General features: G+C 42.1%; 1 protein-coding gene across 1 annotated transcript in view; it reads right to left on the bottom strand.

Moving 5' to 3' along the window:
• Positions 1-243: 243 nt before the first annotated feature.
• Positions 244-22,349, bottom strand: part of LOC135205338 (protein split ends-like) — a 170,607-nt gene continuing 148,501 nt past the window's right edge. The window contains 10 exon segments of the mRNA XM_064235789.1: positions 244-3,565; positions 3,785-3,943; positions 5,022-5,222; positions 5,401-5,646; positions 5,986-6,239; positions 6,403-6,499; positions 7,555-7,968; positions 9,814-10,332; positions 10,495-16,662; positions 16,665-22,152. Of these exon segments, the coding sequence (XP_064091859.1) occupies positions 3,437-3,565; positions 3,785-3,943; positions 5,022-5,222; positions 5,401-5,646; positions 5,986-6,239; positions 6,403-6,499; positions 7,555-7,968; positions 9,814-10,332; positions 10,495-16,662; positions 16,665-22,152 (13,675 nt within the window). The 3' untranslated portion in view covers positions 244-3,436.

Here is a 22,349-nt window from a genome sequence, read left to right as displayed (position 1 = left end):
ATCATTTGTCACTGTGCAACAAGCAGCAACTGGAAATTTCATACTTTATAAAATTGCCTCATGTTATGTACAGTATTTGGCTTACCTTGTATGGCTTGTAATCTTGCAGTAAGGCCGCATTGTCTTCAGTTAATTCTTATCAAGTGTTCGGTGGTTCTATTGTTATCCTTATTTACACAGACACAAGTAACAGAAAAAAGGAGACCCCAGATAAATTTTATAAAGGGATAAGCAAACGACATCTTTAATTTTCTTGTATCTTTATTGGGTTTTGAAATAACTTATATTGGTCAATGGACTTTCAATAAACTTTTCTGACCAAAGAAGCTTCTAGAGAACTGAGGATCACAGCCTAAAAGTTTTAGACCTATTTACAAACGCCTCAGACACACTCCCATATCTCTTTTGCAACACTTAACAAGTACGCTTACATTTAAACACTTTCACATTTTAAACTGTACATCAAAAATATATTTTGCCATATACATAATAAAAGTGAAAATAGAATTTTGCTAACCTCTTGAGCAAACATACAATAGTGTGAATTCAGCTGAGGAACTGAAATAAGTGCAAAAAATGAAAACAACTCAAACTTAGACCATACTGTAGTATATCCTTAATTTTAGACTCCAATAGAAGCTAATAGCCTATTCTGTTGTACATACTCTCTCTTATTTATTTATTATAGTAATAATATGAGAATCAGTCTGACACCTATTCATTTCAAGAATGAGGCAAAAACGGGGATGATTTTTTTTTAATTATAGTATTTTCATTTTAATTCTTCTCGGCAATGTCGTAACACCACTAATGCTTCTTCGCTTTGTAGAAAAGAAATGAAATGAGGGGAAAGGCAAATTTGTACATGCAATACACACATGCTTTGCCCCAAAACTTAACAGTGCTGCAGCAGAGATAATAATAGGTTCCTGAGGGCTGTGCTAAAGATTGAGACAGAAGAATGAGGGGCGTGGGAATTCATAGCCACTTATATAGATTTCAAAAGGAACGAAGCTAAAGAATGAAGATAGTGATTTCACCTCCTCAAAAGGTTGTTCTTCTTGTTCTTCTTCTTCTTCGTCTTCTAAGCAACCCACAGATGCTCAATTTTGTGTGTGAATGATTGATGAGTGATGAACGTAGAAGAGTAGAATGGATGAATGGATGAATGAATGGCACAGAAAGTGAAACGGTGATGACAACGACGATGATAGAATGATATAAATAAATCAGAATGACATTATGCTATTTCTCTGTACATTTATTAACAACTGGCTACTAAATAGCCACCCCAGGTTTATACTACTATTTACAGGAATTTATACAGATATTTAGGTTCTGCAGAACTAGACACCAAGAGTTTCTGATGAACAGCTCTGCAGTGATCACCTTCATAATGGTGGCTGTGGCTGCCCAATATCATTTTTTTTTTAAGTACAAACCCACCACAATGATCAGTATAAAAAACTTTAGTATGAATATGTTCATATTTACAATATAATACAAGTTCATCTAAACAACATAGGCAGCATAGAGGCACCATTGGGCCCAAGGCTATTTGAATCACACAGCGTGTGTTTAGCAAAATATATATGTATATGTATATATATATACAACACATACATCACTCTTGTGAAATATATTTTTATATAATTTTTATCTTTTTTTTTTTATTTTTTATTTTTGGTGTGTCTTTGGCTTCATGTCCAGAGGGTCCAAGGAGGCGAAGAATCATCACCGCACCAGACATAGCCATAACACCTCAGCCACATTTACTTTCACTTAGCCTTGGGGCACCACGACAGGCTTGGCTGAAGGCTCGTTTACAAATGACCCGGCGAGTCTTGTATTTACATGTGCTGCATTAAGCAGCATTATCTGGTGATTTTGTATGCCATTTTTTTTTACACATTAACCACAATACAACTAAGAGCAAGTCTCTAAAAACTCCATCAAATACAACGATTTTGTCTAGTAGTTACAAATTCTTTTACTTTCTGAGGCTCAATTTTTTTTACTATTAAAATAATAATAATAATGACAATAATATCTATATTACAATAATTATAATGAATAATATCTACATTGTAATCCACCATCCTTACAATAAACTCAAAATGTTCTTTGAATCAGAAGGTACACTTCGTCCACACATTTTACAAACTTTTTTTTCTTTCTTTGACAAATACAGAAGATATCAAATTTTACCTCTAAAACACTGACATTCCACTCTGTGCTTATGAACTACTATATAGCAAGTTTATTCAAGGTAATGAAAAATTTTTCCAATTTTTTTTTTCCACCTGACATACAATGTTTTTAGTCTATGATATTATACCAGGTTGTGTAAGTACCATTCCGATTACTAGAGTAAAGACTACAGCATTCAACTGACAATGAAAACTATTTAAGAGATTTTCATCTTATGACCAACGAACCTTGTCTACTGTTCCACATCAAGATTTTCATCTAAGCATTATTATTAATAATATAAAAATTGCATGAATTTGAGCAATTAGCACTTTCATACTGAGGAAAACGGCTTCAAATAAGTTTCAGCACTGAAAATATCAAGGGGAAGGGAAACAGGGACATAAGACATACTGTAACTTACGTACATGGTTCAACTAGTGAGAAAACATGTAGCACTGGACAATTGATAAGAAATGGGCCTTGCAATTCCTCCTGGAGACAAAATTCAATGTGACACTTTTGTGAAAATTAATCTTCTCCAATGTTCAAGTAGCAACAAGACCCGAAAGAAATATCTGGCTTAACAAAACCTTTACATACTTTAAATTTTTCCAGCAGCAAGGATAAAAGTTCAAAGACTTTCAACTAAATATTTTACAGATCTTCACTTTTTTTAAGATTTTTCTACCTACGTCCACTAAATTGGATAACTTTAAAGGACAGTTTTGAAATTGCTGTGTTTAAAAACTGTCTGCAAGTGTGAAGCTGGCATTGAGACTAAGTGTATGTAGTGGAAACATGTATAAATGCTTATTAGCTGCTACATCATTAAAGAACATTTTTTTTGTTATATTTATATATATATATATATATATTTATATGACATTACTTCACTCCATGACCATGAATATAATCTCACAGCCAATATAACTTACGTCCAGTAGATCTCAACGATATGTCCAACTCGGTGACAACAGGCATCTGTCATTTTTCAACAGGGAAGGGGACAATTTCTGGTTTTTTGTAATCCTCTTTGTCAAGATTGACATCGTCAAGTAATGGATCTATGCAAATCCTTTTCCGTGGAATAACTGCATTGTTTCAGGGATCAAGTGGTATACCTTTGTACTAAATTACAGTAGCTTAACTTATTTGTCAACATGCAAGGCTTCATTTTTGAGTCTGGTGCAACATTTTTAAGTCGGTTAAAATACTTCTTGACAGAAGGGTCACTGACAGGCAATTAGCATGTAGCAATCACAATTAACAGATATGATATCTCAGCAACACGGTGCAACAAATCTGGCGATATGCGAGCTAAATTTTCATTAGCAAAGTCACAAGGAGGAAAGATATGGACCACATATGCAGGCTGAAAAAAAAACAGTACCAGCGTGTGAATCTTCATGAACTAGAGATCTAAAATCACTACTTCTATCATTGTCAAAATGTAGTATGCTTTGAGAGAGAAAATTATATTCCAATCCTAAGAAACAACATATGAGAACATGACAAAATTAAACAGCTGCTGATGTCTGATTTAAAGGAAAAAATAAATAAAGGAATGAACATTCAACCAACATGCACTTACCTGATGTGAGCCTGGAGCAATGACGTTAACAATTCCTGCGGCCTGTTTAACAACTAAGTAATTTATTATGCCATTCCGAAGATTATTCTGCTGCTGCATAAAGTCGTACGAATCACGTCCATGAGGTAAAGCCAGCAACATACAATGTTCTGCTTCCATCTGAAATAAGGAGATCAGGTTTCAGTAAAAAATATACTGTAAATGACAAACAGAGTAAATCACAGTGGTTGCCGTTATTAGAATATAGGAGCATATTGCTACGCTTTGTCCTTGACTTAAGGTGCCACCAACTTACAGTGATTCAATCTTACAGCACTTTTTGGTGCCGTTAACAGCACTTAACAGCAGCGAAACTTGATGTTGCGTCAATTCAATAGCGCCATTTATGGCGAAAAAACAACTTACAGCAGAAACCGACTCACAGTGCGGCGCTGGAACGGATCCAGCAGTCCTTAAGTTGAGGACACACTGTACTAGCCAAACTAGCTCGTCATAGCTAGACAATTTACTTTTACACATGGGAATTTCCAAGTATTTTAACAGCTTCAAGAGAAAAAACAGCCTTGATGAGATTTTATAAACTTCTAGACCCCTTCATGACTATTAAATGAATACCATGGCAGGTAAAGCCTTAGGTACAGGGTTACTTAGGTTCCAGCTTCTTTTATGACTTGTGTGGCCTGGTTGGCAGCATATTATCTTTCAACTGAAAGTCTTGGGTTCTATCCTGATGCGAGTCAGGAATATATGAAGCAACTCAAGTTACGCAAAACTGAGTACTGTAACAACTATTCATGTTTAAGGATAGTTCCACACCAAATTGGTTTTATACAATGACTTGGAAAAGAAAAATAAACTTGAAACCAAAGTGCTTTAAGAACTTGACAAACAAATCTGCTTAGTGTTTGATATATTAAACTTTCTGAAATGTGTCAAAGACCGCAGTTCTAATTTCATTAGACCATTACAAAAATTTTCCAACAGTTGTTTTTAGAAGAAAAAATGTAATTGTTATGTTCTGTCTCTTGTAACAGCCTTTAATGATTATAACTATTCAACTGAAGTAATATATTGAGTAGCAAGAGCAAAATGAGGAGGGTTGTCTCACTTAGTTTACTGCTCACGTAAAACAATGCACTACTCCAAACCTAGAAACAAGGCCTCCCGTGGCTCAAGAATACATATCACAATTTAATTTTAACAAAGATTGATCTTGTTCTCACAAAGACTCCCCTACCTGAATCTTCCTGGCTACACCTTCAAGTTGAGTCTGTTCCAGTCTCATTCTTTGTCCAATTCTTATGGGGGAAGTTGTTCCATCTGGGTGGACAGGCAGAGCACCACGCGCAACGTCACTACAGCCAGATACGTAATACATCTGAACTGCTGCATGGTCTTGCTTCAGTCCCAGTAATCCAGCCCAAGTCATATCAGATGGCTGCAATAATAATTAAAATGATTACAAGATTATACTTAACCCTCTTAATTTATACAATGGGATAGGGAGCTTTGTAACACTTCTATAAACATTTTGGTGAAATGATCTGTTGAAAAATCTGAAAATGAAGGAGCTAACCTTGACACCCTTAAGTGAGCGACATAGAGTGGCATCTTACCTGTAACTGCATTTGCAACTGAGGTGGAATCTGAGTGGCAAACTGCTGTGCGGAAGACATTTGTACCATAGGCTGATGATGGACTTCAGCTGATGGAATGTTTGAGTAAACATGGGGTGCCGCTACTGCGGATGGAGAAGACATGCGACTCCTTGCTTCGTGTTCTGCGGCTCCTGGAGCGCTAGGCGTAGCAGAGCGACCAGGATAGTAGTAACGGTCATATAAACGGTTGTATACCATGGCAACCTGCAGAAGGAAGTGTGAGAGATTAAGCTTTACATATGAAAAAGACCCGAAGAATTGAGGCACCTCACTCCTTAAAAAGCATTAGAATATGCACTTTAAACAGTCACATTACATTATATTCTAAAATACTATACTTTTAAAGCATACAGTAGCTCCCTAACTGCCATTATTAACATATCTACAGAACTGAATGCAAGGTAACATACTGCATTATTATAGTTGGCTAACAATTCACACTAGTAAATCAACACACAACGATTGAACACCTGGTCAATGAACCCTAGCAACACTATACAGAAAAGTTCGAGATCTGTGCATTACAGGCTCCATAAAAATTACCTGTGGGGAGTCTGTGGAACGATCATGATGGGGAGATGCCAGTATGTGAGGAGAGGACTGTCCTCGTGGAGCCAGATTGGCTGGACCACTACTGCCTCTTCCAGCAAACTCAGGGGGTGGGCCAGGAGTACCAGCTCCTCCACCACTGCCTCCTCCACCTCCCCCACTACCAGTACTAGGTTCGTGTTTCTCAGGCTCACTCTTTTCAACCAACTTCATATCGAGTGGTATTGGAGTAATTATCTTCTCACCAGCTGAACAGGAGAAAAATTAAGATTACTTGACTGACATAAAACTAAGGAATTCAAACCAAATTTTAACATTAATTCATTTCACAAATATAACAATCTCATATAGGTGCTATGCAATGTTAAATTACAAAATATTTCTCAAAACAATAAAAGTAAATTTCCTTACATATCTTACCATACATGCGCGGATCTACTGCGCCGTAATACTGCGATGGGTATACATGAGGTATGTACTGTGCCCTTACACCTAACATCATCTCATCCTGATTCAAGAGAGAAAATTTAGTTATAAATTGAACTCCAGTAAATTATTTAACATCAATAAATCTTTGTCATCTAAAACCATTTAAATTTTCCTGTTATGTAGGTCGATGTCAAAAGTGTAATCCCGGTCTACGAAGAAAAATTAGAAACACAATCTATTTTGACTTCTCTTCAGCCTGCCACATTTGTGTGATACTCTGATACTCTCTCATTACTGTACAGTGACCTCATATGAAACATTTCTGCTTTTCAAAGAAGAGAAAAAAAAAGCCAAACTTTGTACACATTTAAAATATGCATTAAAAAATTTGGAATGTAACAAACTTCAATGTTTATTGCTCACTATTGCATTATCAGCAATGTAGGTAAAAGAAAAGATCAAGATGACTGCAACCACAAAACTGGGTCAATTGCCTATGATTTGTATATTTTAAACCTTTTAGAAACTTAGGAAATTACTATACGAAGCACATAAGTGCCCAAAAATTATTACAGTTACATGTATACATGCAGCATGTCATTCTGTAAATAACAATTATAAATGTGGTCTGCTCAGCATAGACAATATACAAAAAATATTTAACAATATCACCCATTTCATACTTCTGCCCCAAATTACTTGCTCTAATATACAGCTTTATACCCAATTAGAATTTTTTTTTAAACAATAAATTACATGCTATACACCAAACTATATGATTGTGCCATAATAAAAGTAAATCAGAAAGAATATTATAAAAATAATGATTACCTCCTCAAACCTTGAACTGCACAGCAAGATGCTAAAATCTTGAGATTTTAGATATTAGCAATGTCATCACTAGACTATAGCAGACATACCTTTATTGTACTAAATAAATAAACCACATTTAAGTCCCACTAATTAACTACGGTTCCAAACACACCTCAAAGCCTCAAATGAATGAAAACTAACAGACAGAGAAGAGCGGTAAGGAAGGAAGGAAGTTGGTTAACGATGACGTGATTTGACGTGATTTCACCAGGGGTATTTTTCAAGTGCAAAGAGGAGGAGGAAGCAGGAACTGACACTAACCTGCAACATGTGCTGGTGAGCAGGAGGAGGAGTATGAGCAGAGGGGGGTGTGGAGAGGGGCGGGGAAGTCAAATAATGCTCTCCCCCACCACTTCCCACAACCAAGCCCCCACCCCCACCGGCAGCCTTGAGCTGCGATGGGTGGTGAGGGTGGTGGAGGGCCACAGGCTGCTGCTGACACTCTCCTACATCTCCTGCACGGTAATAATGGTGGGGCATTCCGCCCTTGGGGGCGGCAGTGACAGAGGACGAGGAAGCGGAAGGGGAGGATGAGGAGGAGGAGGAAGAGGAAGAAGAAGAGGATGCAGAGGATGCAGGCACAGCAGCAGCAGCAGCAACGGCGGCAGCGGCAGCAGCAACAACAACGGCAGGCCCTTTATGACTGTGGGTAACGCCAGCAGCGGCAACAGCATGCTGAAAACACCACAACCACAAGTTAGTTGCTATGAAGCACCACCACAACATGCGCACACTCACGCACACCTTCTGCACAAAAATCCAAAGCATAAAAAAAAGAAAACAAAAATATTCATGCATTATGTTATCCTCAATATCGACAAAGACAATTCAAAGCGGAATGAAGCAAGCATGCAGAACAAAATGTGATCTGTATTCATATCCGACTTCAGGAGGATATGTAATGATGTGTGAGACAGTTTGAACTGGTACTGTGCTATGATACTTGAATTCCGCTTGACCATAACACAAATAATAATACTGTCATTAAAAAATAATGCCTCAACATACTGCATTTTGCTATTCCTTAACGAAGACCTAATGAATGTGACCTTATTTACATTTCAAAAGTAACATTAATAAAAAATAAAATGGGAAAAAATATTCTAAACTTTAATTCCTAAGCTTTAGGCTAAAAGGGGTACTATCATAATGAACTTTACATCCAAGCACACAATATTCCCTGTTTGCCATACAATCCAGTTTTGGCAAAACACCCATTATTCTGGGACTGGCAAACTTTTTTCCATTTTCTATCTCTCTCTTGTGGATCATTTCTGTAAATGTCAAAATGAACATAGCCCAAATCAAATTAATGATTGACACACACACATAGCAAATAACATTCCAACAGTATGCAAAATCCCCTGCCTAGTGTGCAAACACATACTAAATTTGATTAAAATATACGACCAACATGGAACTGATACACTCGTTAAGAGAGAGCGAGAAAGAGAGCTGTACATAAAATGTAAAAGCAATGTATAGTCACAATGAAATAGCTCCAGACAAGCAATCATAACTTAAATAAATCAAAATAAAGAAGTTAAAACGCACTTTACGGGGATGTTTCACCAAAATTTCTGTTTTAAACTCGCACAGATTTTTTACCAATTAGCTCCCGCCTACCAATGAAAGGGAATTTCTTGTAATAATCTACATCCTAAAAATCCCTGAGTGTATAGAAACCTCACATTCTGTCACCGGTCTTTCCCTTTTGACATAAAAAAAAACACTCATATTAATATAAACACTAATATGGGCATCCTTTCTATCTTTGAGGAGACTATAACATAGAACTTTAAAAATTGGCAAAGGCTAAATTAACACCACCATGATAAGGCACTATGACAGCTAGTAAAATATACTTAAAAAGAAACACTTCCACTTTATCTACTATTTCACAAAGTCAACAAAAGATTAACAACTGCAAAGCTTGATTAGCAATAATCGAGTAACTACAAATAATTCCACTCATGAAGAGTTAATCCTCTTTCAAGTTCTAACTACCGAAGAACTAGTTGATAGATTTTGGAGTGCTATAAACACCAATTGTGTTTACAAAATTCCATTTGAAACAATTCCATTTGCTTAATGTGTCTTTTCAAATATAAAATGCCTGAGGAATTGATGTATACCTATAGCAGAAATGCAACAATCCCAGGGGAATCTGCATACTATAAATGTTTAATAAAGCATTATAATTTTCAAAATCACTCATGTCTTTCAAAATGCACTTTTCTTACTATGATTACAAAATCACACCTGCACTACCATACAGAAAAATAACTCCAAATGACCACTTTCATGGTCCAAGCCTTTTGCAGTCAAATTTGAATACAGTATCACTGAAATTATGTGGTCTGTGCTTGAATTAAACTGGGTTCTACATTTATGTTTGGAGAAAAAAAAGCTAAGGGTGAATTAATTTTTATGCTTAAAAGTTACTTCACTCTAGCTTTATGTACAAAAGGAATACTATGGGTCATGTCCCCAAACGTACACTAAGTGATTGATACATACCCTATCATAACCAGGCACTGATGGGTGGTGAGGCGGATTGTGGGATTCAGGTTCGTGTGGTCGCCCAGCAGGTGAAGTTGCCGAGGGGGAGGAACCAGTCAGTCTGGTGACGTCCACACGGGGCGGTTCCAAAAAACGAGAGTTTGGGTAACGAGGGTGGACGTTGACGCCGACGAATTCTCCGTGGACTCCGCGCTGTTCATCCATGTATATTCTGTGGTGTGCGGCATCGTCGACTGCAGTGCCAACTCTGTGCGCTGCTTCATATGGACCCATTGAACCCCCTTTTACTTGCAAATCAGTATGCTTTGGTGGAGCACTGGGGGCATTTGGTTTTGGACCCACAGTGGGACGTACATGTACTTGAGTAGGCCCAGGACCAGCCTGAGAAGGAACCAGGGTCTTTGGAGGATAACAAGTTGTTGGTGGACCTGAAGCTCCAGTTGCCTTGATAACAGGATTCACAATAGTCATTTTGGCAGGGCCAGTTGGACCTGGAACTTGCTTTGAGGGTGCAGGCTAAAAATAAAATATAAAACAGTTTAGTATTGTGTATGTAGCTAATATCTTGCATAAAATAGAGCAGTAACTGCATAAGCTTACAAAAATTTTCTTGATATTTTGTTGCATTTCTAAAACATCACAGTATTGAAGGTCTCTATAGCTATGACTCTTTCTTACCTTTACTTGTGGTTGCTGTTGCTGCAAAGGATGTTGTTGCAACTGTTGTAGAGCCTGAGAATGTGCATGAATCTGGGGTGGTTGTTGGGGTTGTCCAGGGACAGTCTTTGCTTTCGTTATGTACAGAGGTACGGTAGTAGCTGGACGTAACCCTCCACTCAAGGTGACAACTGTCGGCACAGCTGCCCGAATTGGCGACTGCGATGGAGTCATTAATGAAGGAGCCGAGGAAGGTAATGAAGGTATTGCAGTTGCAGCTGAAGCTTGTAAATTTATAGGATTTGTGTTACTCACTGCAACAGAGGGTAAAGACACAACACCAGCAGCAGCAGGTCGGCCAACTTGGATGGGTGCACGTGGCCTGCTCACCAACTCTACACTAACATCACTCCCTATTCTTCCAGCACTCATGATAGGTCTGCCGACATTACTACTATTAACAACTGTCATGGTTAATCCTGTTCGAAGTCCAACGCTAGTGGGACCCGCATGCATCGGTTTCTCAGATGGACTGCCCACATTCACTATACTCACACCAGAACTACCGTAATTAACCACAGTACTGATCGGACTAACTTCTGGAATTTGCTTGTGATCTACAATTTGAGGAGCCTGAGAAACTGGTACTACCGCAGCTTCACCACTATCTGTGACATACTGCCCTTCAACGCAAACTTTTACACGAGTTACGACACCAGTCACTGGATCTACTAACTCTGCTTCAGATTTCCTCTCCTCTACTACTGGCACAACTGTTGCAGGAGTTGTAGTGGTAACAGCTGTGGTTATGACAGTTGGAAGACTGGCTGTCACAGAAGTACTACTGTAGGAAATGCTTGAAACTGGAACCCCCTTTATTGCAACACCAGTGGGCTTTTCTATTTCTAGTGAAGAATCTACAGGGCGAATCTGTCCACGAGGGCTCTTTCTAAGCAGACCCTCCTCATCAACTTCGGTTTCTTTTAGCTTGCCTCTACCTCGACCTCGAGATACTAATGTTGTTGGTGGCAAGCTTGGTGTGTTGATTGGTACTACCACAGGAGTAACAGATGGTGGCACAGATGGCAAAGAAGTGGTTGTATCTAATACAATAATAGGTTCATTATTCATTTGGTCTTCCATAATTTCTTTAGTATTACTAGATTCATCATCAACTGCTTTGTCTCTTAATCTACCAGATCTTCTCGTGACCGCAGGAGTTGCTCCACTTCGAGCGTCAGTGCTGTTATCTATGGCTGTCACCTCTTCTACATCAACTTTAGCTGGGCTACGACCAGCAGCAGCTCTGGCACCTTCCTTCTTGTTGATCTTTGAACTCTTGTTAAGGGCAAGATTGAGATCTTCATCTTCAGATTCATGAAAGTCATACACATCTGATGTTGTTCGTAATGGACGACTGTCTTCTACTTGTGCATTTCGCCCACCTCTTCCTCTGCGCCTGCGACCACTTGTTTCATCGTGGTCAACCATGTCCGGATGGTATCGTGCTCTTTTTGTCCGACTACTTCTACGAGGTTCAGTAAGTGCAGTCTCTTTAACTTCGGTAACTTCCGGCTGACTTTCACTATTCCGAGTCTGTCTGCCACGTCCACGACCTTTACCTCGGATGGATACTCCAGACCTGGTTAAAGGTAAGGATGAATTTTCATCATCTGGTTGTACTTCAACAGGTTGTCTACCGCCTCTCCTACCCCTACCTCGTCTTCTACCACGGGATGATGTAGCTGCACGTTCTTGCACTTTCTCTTCTGTCTTACAAACCTCCTCTGATTCTATGACATCTTCATTGGATGAAATGGCTTCAGGCACATTCTTGTTTTCATTCTGAATTTCAGAGCATACTTGCTCTAATTTGGCAAATTCATCTTGGAGTGGGACTGGTTCTGAGGCCTGTAAGGGCTGCAACTGAGCACTAGGCTTCTTGTTATTGATGAGAGAGGCTTCTTCAGTTGGTGGATGTGAAATATCTTCAGCACGAGGTTGAGCAGCAGTTTCACTGACTATAGTTTCAAGATTGGCTAGGGCATGTTCAACAACTGGTGTTCCACTGGCATTTGCAATGTCCATTACCTCCTTTTTAGGAACGACATCATCGGCAGGTAGATTTTCTGTCACCTGTTTAGACACATTCTTACAACTCCAATCAGAATTCTTCACAACAGGAAGTTCTTTTTCTTCTTTGATGATTTTGGGTTTTATGTCACTGGGTAGGTCCCTGGTGCATTTCTTTTCCTTTTCTTCTTGTGGCTCACATTTTATAGTTTTACTTTCCCCATGCTCTGTATCCACTTCCATTGGTTCAGTGGCTGTTTTTGGTTCAACTGCAGCAACTGGAACAGATGTGGGCAAAGGTCCTGATATGGGAACACAAGGGTACTCTTCCGTCTTGTGAGCTGGCAAAGATACATCAGTGTTGATGGTAGCTGTAGTAGTAGTAGTAGTTGTTGTAATAGTACTCTGCACTTCAGACCCTGCTGACTGGCAGGAAGGAACTAGGGTCTTGGGAGATGACTCTGATATAGTACTGCAGGCAACTGTAGGAGAGGATGATACAATGGAGGAAGCGTATGAAGTTACAGCCACAGGTGTACTGGCAACAGAAGAAACAGATGATGGCAACGAAACACTAGCAGCAACAGACACTGTTGTTGATGGTTTGTCCAAATTCTTTGACTGAATTGTTGGTGAGGATTGATGTTCGTACACCGAGGAGGAGGTTGAAAGCGGCACATTCAAACCAGCGTTTGGGAGCACTGATGCAGAAGTTGAAGTTGGTGGTGGTGGTGGTATCAAGGGAGTACTTGCAGTAGTAGTCAATGGGGCACATATGGATGTGGTAGGTATAGATGACACAGGTGGTGAAGTTGACACAGTGGATCCAACAGATGATGGCGCCGAACTTAATGATGAATTTACAGGGCTTGGAACAGATACTGATGAAGGCACAGGCATTGGACTAGATGCAGTAGTAAGTTTGAGAGATGAATGTCTAGAAGATAAAGACACTGATGTGGAAGGCGAAGACACCACTGGAGATTCTGCAGTTTCAACATGAAAGGATGCAGGTTTTTGAGTCTGAGTATTATGACTTACACCAAGAGTACGATTTTGACTTGCTGATTCCGAGTTGTGAGCAGAACCAGGGAGACCAGTATTTTGAACATGAAAAGGTAAAATGCTGCCCGATTTAAAGTTGTGAGATATCATGGGCTTAGAACTGAATGTCGATACTTGCAAATGATTTGGTGACAGAGGAGTAGAAGGTTTATGAGCAGAAGTGGTGGTAAACACAGGCATATGAGCAGTAGTAACAGTCTGCGTGGTGGTAGGAATGGGTACACTACTTGATACAGAGGGGGACACTTCTGAACTAGCCACAGCTTTAGCAGGAGTAACAACAGTCTGTGAAGATGAAACTGCAACTGGGATGTGACTCCCTGTATTGGTAGCAGCAGTAATCAACTTCTCAGCTGAAGTAGTAATGGGAACAGCAGACGAGGTATTTTCTGATGACAAACCAGCCGTGGATTTGCTAGTGGTATTGGACACTGCGGTTTTGCTAACAGTAGTGGACAGAGTTACGGGTCCACCCGATGTCAACGCAGCCGAAGTTACCGATCTAGTGACAGAGACAGGTGACGAAACCGTCGTCGTGGTCACACTTCTGGAATTAGTTACAGATGGTGTAGTCATCGATATTGAGCTAGAGGACTTGCTAGTAACTAGTGGTGTTGTTGGTTTACCAGTACCAAGATGATGTAATGCAGTACTTGAGAGAAGGGGTGGCTTTACACCAGTATAAACAATTTCTGAACTCGACCTTGTCTGACTTTGTTTGCCAGAAAGATCCCTTTGCTCAGTAGAAACAGCACTCATAGTTTCACTTATTTCTGCCTTACTGACTATGGAAGATGACACACTGGTGTGAGTAGCAGCAGTTTCCGAGATGGGCTTTCCTGAAACCACAGATTTTGAGTTTGGTCCTAAGGGCACAATTTTTGTTAGAAGTGGGTTGTATGGACTATTAGCCACAACTACTTTTGTTTCTAATTTGGGAGAAGTAACCTCTGTTACGCCTCGTAAAAGCCCACCTGAAGGCTTGGGGCTCTGACTCACGGTCTTTCCTACCGAACTGGCGGGGTCCACTGACTTGGATTTTCCATACTCAGTCTCCGAGGGTGATTTTAATCCCAACTTATTAGCAATACTAGAATCAGTTGCTGCAGTGACAGCAGCTGATACAACCGATGGCATAACGGGCAACATCCTTTTAGTCTGATTACTTTTCTCTGGCATTTCCTTTTTAACTTTTTCTGGAAGTGGATCTAATTTTTCACTGAGTGAGCCTTGGTGTTCTATCACATGTTTCAGATTCTCAGTCATTCCTCTACCTGGAGGAGTTTTGGATGGGCTCAACTTACAAGAACTATTTTCCCACGTTGTATCGTGCAGCGATGAGCGACTGTCTTCATCTTGCACATGGTTTTCTAGTTTCAAGTTTTCTGAAGCGTGAGTTTCCAAGTCGTCGGCAGGATCAAGTTGGTCTTCATCAATTTGAAGCTCAGGCTCCGACTGCATCGAAGCAGGACTATCAGGTGACATTTGTGAGAATCTCTGGTTATCATTTGTGGATTCTTGTTCTTCCTCTTCCTCTTGCGTTACAGAAAGCTGAGCATTTGCATCAACACTAGGTGGCTTAGCTTGGCCACCTGAAGGAGTGTGTGCTGGCTGCTGTGTCCAACTTTCCTCTCTCTCCCCTGGCATTTCACACTGAAGCATCTGTGCAGCTTTTTGAGCCTCCTCAGATGCATCTTCTGAAACTGCGGACGTGTCAGGGGGTAGCATCGTTTCCTCATCTGCTGGGGCTACTCCGTCTACATCACTATATCCATCATAACAGGCCAACAGCCCTGCAACTGCATTAAGTGTCTCCTCTTGCGATATAACTGCTCGAGATGCCTTGTTTGTTGTGCTATTACTCACTTCAGTATTGGTCTCTGGAGCACTCAGGTTCGACACCTCAGTAATATCCTCAAATATAGATTCATGTGAAGATGGTGGCACTTGTGTTGTCAGACTCTGAACAGCAGATTCAGCTGCATCGGAAGCCAAGGCGGCCAATGGATGGGGACTACGGCTCTTTTTCACGTCTGGAGACTCGCCGCTGTCCTGAGACTCCGGTAGCTCTCTTGCACTATGTCCTGGTTTGACAGGTGGTGGACTTGGTAGCGACATTGAATCAGAAGGACTACTGCCAGGGTGTAAATGAGGTAGGCAACTGCTGTCTGGATTTCTGGAGGATGTCTGCAAACCTCTTGGGCTAGATGATTTCAATGCTCCTTTGCTTATTCTCTCACGAGGACTATGCATAGGAGCAGTGATATTACTATGTGAACTATCTGGAGACACTGCATTCATTTTCAACGAGGAGGAATGATCCATGTTACGAGCATCAGTTTCTTGGTCAGTGACATGCTTGTCGCTGCCATGCCTATGATGACGGCAAGATTTGCTTCCATCTTTATCTTTATGCCTTTTCTTTTTCTTTTTATCCTTTCTGGTATCCCTTGGCTCCTCTGCGTCTTCATCGGTGCAGTCATGGGGATCCACGTGCATGGTAAGTGATTCTCTGCTTTCAGCATCTTTTCTGTTTGAATGTTGTATAATTTCATTTTGACTGACACATTCAGATGGGCTTGTCATCTTAGCATTGCTTGAGAGGGTGCCAGCATTAACTTTCATAACTTCCAGGGAAGGCCGGACATCTGGAGGTGGAAGCTGATCGTGACGAGTGCGATCCCTCTTCATGTTGCGCCTGTCATCACTCCTACAATCAATCTTATTTCTTGAATCCACCTTCACTTCAGGTTTAGATTCTAACCACAGTGGATCACGTCTGGTAGGACTAGCTGGCGACAATCCTGTATCGTCAGAATCAGAATCATAAACTTCACGCACGCTGATCCTGGCAGGTGCAGGAGACAATGGAGGTGGGGCAGTAGAAGCACCCGACGAAGTGGATCCTTTTCTTCTTGCTGTAGCCGAAGCAGGACGTCCTCTAGGTAGTGGAGGCGTTGGGTCAGAATCATCAGATATCAAACCAAATATAGCCTCCATCCTTTCGTCTCTCTTAGAGGATACTTTTTCTCTTGTGCTACTTTCACCCGTACGTTTCCTCTCTCTTTGCGGTTGCAACACAGCTTTCTCTTGCCGCATTTCAATCTGGTCAGATTTCCCCTTAACCTATGAGGCCGAGCATCTTCCGATGTGTGAGCAGCATCACTTTCTTCTGATGTAGTTATCATTTCTTTGCTGACTGTCTTGGTCTTCTCTCTCACGCGACATCCTTTCCTAACCTTGTCGTGAACTTTGACTCTTGCAGCTGGTTTGGGTGGCTTTGCACGAGACTGGATGTCTGATATGTCACTATCAGACTCCAGCTGTTTCAAGCATTTATTTGGCCGTCGAGGACATGGAACTTCATTTTCTGCATCTGAATCAGTATAGATGTTGTCTTCACATCCTCTGACACTGTCATTTGATTCTGTAACATCTGAAACTCTGGATGGTTTCAAGTTTGAGGGGTACCTCGGCAAATTGGGTATGTCATCATCTGTTGTTACGTCTGACACTATTACACTCTTGATTTTATGTTTCAGCTCCTTCTTATGGCTTGCTTGTGAAGACGATAACTTCCTCTTGTCTTGTCTGAGATACAGGTCATCGTCTGTGTCGTCGGCCGACAACTGCGTGGTCCTTCGCTTCCGCACAGGGTCATCTTCAGAGCTCGTGTGTTGAATATGACTCCTCTTATGTCCATGACTGCTATGATCCTCCTCCTCTTCAGTGTCTGAAATATCTGAAATAGCTGCAGTCACTTTCTTTTCCTTTCTGACCTTGAGCTGACGGAACTTCTGAAGTTGTGACTGCTTTATTTCCTGCTGCTTCCTTTCTTCTTCTTGTTTCTGTTGCAGTTTAAATCGCCTCGCCTTCACTTTGTCGTACATGTCGAACATGCCGTCGTCGGCCGGGATGTCAAATATAGAATGCTTTTTCGGTGCTTCGTCTCCTCCATCATCACCCTCTCCGCCAGAGATGATCATACTGTCACCAGAGTCACTCTCAGGATCAAATATAGACTTACTTTTATTACTGGTGGTGTGCTTATTCTTTGATATTCTCATCTGTTGTGACGGCTGCTGATGATGTTTATTGCTAGAGCTATTTCTTCTGACAGTCAAAGAACCTCCCTTGGGCTGCGAGACTTCATCATCTGAAGTTGGAATGTCACTTGTTGCAGACTGCTGTTCATGGGAATCTGTTCTGCCCTTCATGCGGGAGGAATGAGAGGGTGAATATTTATTGCGACTGCTGTTTCCTTTTAATCTCAATTCTCCGTCGCTCTTGTCGCTCTTACCAGAGTCGTGTTTCCTGCGCCGAGGGTCACGAACTCTGTCGACTCTCCTGTCCTCCACCTCATGAGAAATGTCAACTTTACCCATGTCGTGAACCTCATTCATTCCTGGCAAGGAGGAAGAATCATGATTTGTCAGGCCATCATCACTATTCATATACTGAGATGAACTTATTTTATTCTGCTCAACCAAGTCACAGTCCTCCACCACATCTAGGGAATGGGTTTTGCGGCTCTTCGCTTTTGAGGCGTCTATGTTATCGGATCCCTCGTATGACCTGTGATGGTAATGACGCAGTTCCTGGCGAGAATCTCTCCTCCTGTCATTGTTACGATGGTCGTTCAAGTGCCGCTGGTCTTTCTTTCCGTCGATTCTTTCCGCGTGATCCTGATGAATCAGTCTGATAACTCTGTCCCTGCACTTGTCATTGAACTTAAGCCGCTCCCTGTCCTTCTCTATCCTTTCCTTATCCACCTGTTTCTCAGAGACTTTATTGCGGTCTTTCTCCACCACCTTGTCTTTTTCTTTGTCGGCCGGCTTTTCTCTCTCCTTCTCATTCATTTCAAAACAGACTTCCCTCTCCATTTCGTGGTTCTTTCCTCTTTCCTTTTCTGCCATCTTCTCCCTCTCCTTCTCTTTGTCTTTGTCTCTATCTTTCCTCTCCTTTCCTAAATCTTTTTCATGTTTTGATGAGCCTGACAGACCCTTGAGCCTCTCTCTGTCTTTTACTTTATCCCTCTTTTCTTTATGTTTCTGGTCTCTGGTTTCTATCCTTTTGTCGTCGCTGTGCCTCCGCCTCTCGCTCTCACTCTTGACTCTCTCGTCACTTAGGTTCTCCTTCCTCTCTTCCCTCTTCTCATCCTTCTTTTCCTCTTCCTTGCGCTCCTCCTTCTTCTCCTCCTTTTTATCTTCCACAGTTCTTTCGGTGACCTTGTCAGACCCCCTAACGTCACCTTTGGCCTCGTGGGCTTTGTCCCTTTGGACCAATTTGTCCGGAGGTTTATCTTCCAGCTTCTCTCTTCTTTTCTCCTTCTTCTCTTCCTTTTTATGGCTGTCCTCTTTCCGGTCATCAACTTTGTCATACATCTTTCTCTTCTGTTTGGAGTCGAGCGTGTCATACGTTCGACCACAAACTTTCTCGTTCTCAATCTCTTTGACCTCCTCACGTCGGCCCCGGGTCTTCTTATCGCGGGATTCGCTCTTCTTGGAATCTCTCGCATCGCGCGAGTCTCTTCGCTCCTTACTGGTGGCTTTTTCGTGCATCCTCTCTTCCTCCAAGTCCTGCTTTAAGCGTTTCATTTCTGGTTCTATCACTTTACCGTCAATCTTCCCCTGGCAATCAAAGTCAATGCTACTGTGCCTTCTTTTATGATTATTAGTAATTTCCTTGTTCATAGGTTCATCCTTCAAAGTTTCCAGTTTTACGTACGATTCCAATTTAATGTCAGGTTTCACAGATTCAACTTTGAATGCTTCTGATTTAACATCTTCTAAGTCAATTGGTTCCACTTTTAGTCGGGCATTGATGTGTTCCGAAACTGAGAAATCCATGACCTCCTTACACTCCTTCATCTCAAGAGAGCAGTCTTTGGTTTTAATATCTTCCAACCCCAAAGGATCGCGATCGCTTTTCACTCTCTGGTGTGGGGATCCAGCGATCAGCTCGTCTGGACAGGGTTCTTCCTTTATTTCTAATGGGAAAGCATCACTGCTACTCCTCTCAGGTACATTGTAAGAAGCATCCCCTATCACTGACTGTGTAGTTGGGCTGGACAATGGTTTTATTAGGCTAGTGGTGGTGCTCAACACAGATTTGCTGCTCGACACAGTCTGCGTGACAGACACAACTCCGGTAACTCGAGTGTCTGCAACCACCGTAACCACTCCAGTCCCTGAGGTGTCGCCCTCTTCCCCAACACGGCAGACCAACGCGTCCGAGCCCAACGAACGGGGCTGTGTTGGGGTCCGTCTTAGTGATGTCACAGATGAGGTAGTACTTGCGGTGGTGGTGGTGGTAGTGGTGGTGATTGTGGTAGTACTGCTGCCGAGGCAGGATGCCGGGCTTTGAGGTGTCACTGGTGATGAATGGGGAGAGGGAGGTGGTGCAGCAGCAGGTGGTAGTGGAGGGGGCAGAGGAGGAGGTGGAGGATGGGCTGGACTTCCAACACCAGGACTGAGACCAGGACTACTGGCAGGTGGTGAGCGTAGTGCCTGAGAAACCACAGATTGGTGCAATGGAGAGGATCCCTGAGACTTGCTCACCTGTGGCACAGATACACACACCCTAGGAACTTGTGAAGGACTTGAAGTAACAGGCTGCTGACCTTGCTGACTTGACAGCCTGAAACCAGGCAGGCTACTGATTGGTGTTGCCGAGGGCACGGCTGGTAGAGGAGCAGTTTGCCGAGAAACGGCAACACTGACCAGGGGTGGACTTGGTAGCAGGTTAACAGATTTACTTGTGCGTGGAGCTGCAGTAAAGGGCTTTGGTTCATACTTATCACCCACATTTTCCAAACGCTTACTGTCTTCGTCAAAGACAGATTTCTTTGAAAGCAAAGTCTTTAAAATATCGGACGGCTGTGACCGCAACTCATCGGGATCAAGTATTCTAGGTAACCGAGCATTTTTCCCCACACTCCCAACTGAACTGCTACTATTCTCATTTACTATTTCATTACTAGTAGACGGTAAACCTGGAGCAATGACCCTTGAAGAGCCCGACCACTTTTCATACTTTTCATCTAAAGCTCTGATTCTTTGCTCCAGATCCATAGAAGGACTGCACGGCGACTGCAAAGGCGATTCCTCGGAGTCTGATGTACTTTCCCTTGGGCCAGGGGACAAAGGTGTATCTAAAATTATACTGCCAAGATCCTTAGGATCAGTCTTTACAGTGCTGGTATTATTGCTCCCACCAGTGAAGGGAGGAGAACGTAACAAATTGCTACTTCCCTTTGGTGATGTCGAAGCTGCACGAGGCGACGTGTGAGCCAAACGTACTTGCTGCGCAAATCTTGGCAGAGGTAATGACAATGGGACACTGTGGTATCTGTCTCTGTGATGGTGAGGCTGATGATGGTGTTGGTGTTGGTGATGCAACGTGTGATGAGGAGGATCAGTCGAGTCATCTCTTTCATCACGGACGGGCGTACCGGGAGGGCTGGTATCACTGTGATCGGCAGCTGCATCACAAGAGGAAGACACGTGAATTCCCGTAGTGTCTCTGTGCCAGTGAACATCATCATTCTCTGGCAGAGACAACCTGCGGTACCGAGGATCCTGCAGAAGAACTTCCTCAGGATGCCGTTGTGATGGAGGCAAGGGATCGCCTCCAATACGCCTATTGACCCTACTGTCCCTTCGCGAGTCACGCGGCCGTCGAAAATTAAGCATCGAATCACTGCTATCAGCCACACGCTTCACACAGTTAGGCTTCTCATAATTTACGTCACTGTATCTGGGCTTCTTGGTCAATCGTTCCGCATCCGGTAAGTGTTCATCTCCTGATGAAAGAGGATCGTCAGGAACTCGCCGATGCAAAAGCCTTGGATCTTGAGGACCACCGCCTGCACCGCCACTGCTACTGCTAACAACATCCTCGCCGTCATCAGTATTGTGAGATGAACGATGAAACCTTCCAGTGGTTCTGTGTACTGTTTCCGGAGGTGCAGGCGGCGGTCTTCTCACATCACTAACTCGTACCACGAGGTCCTTGAGGTCATTCGTACGTCTTCGATAATCCCTGGGGTCAGGTAACGAACGATCGTCTAGTAACGTTACTTCGCGAGAGGGTGATGCCGTCACTGGAGTTCCAGGCGACCTTGGAGGTGGTGCCAAACGTGAGGATACCCCAGAACTTGATTTACTTGGACGAGGCGGAGGCGGAGGGGAAGCGGTACGTGATCCCGGAGGCGACTGGCTGTAACTTTCATGGTCACTGGTGGAACGTCGGGCAGTGCGCCTGCTGCCCGACTCTCCATCCTCATAAGGGCCTCGAGGGGGAGGGCTTACGCTACTACGATCTCTGGAATGCGTTCGTGGTGATGCTGGGGAACGCTCCTCCCGCCGACGGGCAGGACTGAAGCTATGCCTTCTACTTCCACTTGCCCCAGTGCTGGTAACACCTCCATTGCCAACCCCATCCACAAAACGTTGACTACCAGCATATTCACGAAGCTCACGCTCATATGAATCTTCGTAGGAGGCTCCACTTCCCTGACTATATTCGTCGTAGCTCCTTCTATAATGAAAAAACAAAAAATTGGTATGGAAAAAGTACAGTGAATATCAAGTGCAGATACAATTACAAATAATGACAACTGCTACACCAAATACAGAAAAACTTTCATAGCTTTCATTTGAATTAAAAGTTAATTTCATTACACAAAATTTAAACTTGGCTTATTTGCTAGTTTTAAAATTTCCACAACAATATAT

The sequence above is a fragment of the Macrobrachium nipponense genome, chromosome 49, assembly GCF_015104395.2.
Source record: "Macrobrachium nipponense isolate FS-2020 chromosome 49, ASM1510439v2, whole genome shotgun sequence".
NCBI lineage: Eukaryota > Metazoa > Arthropoda > Malacostraca > Decapoda > Palaemonidae > Macrobrachium > Macrobrachium nipponense.
The sequence above is the reverse complement of the archived record's forward strand: the minus strand, read 5'-3'. Positions and strand labels throughout refer to the sequence as shown.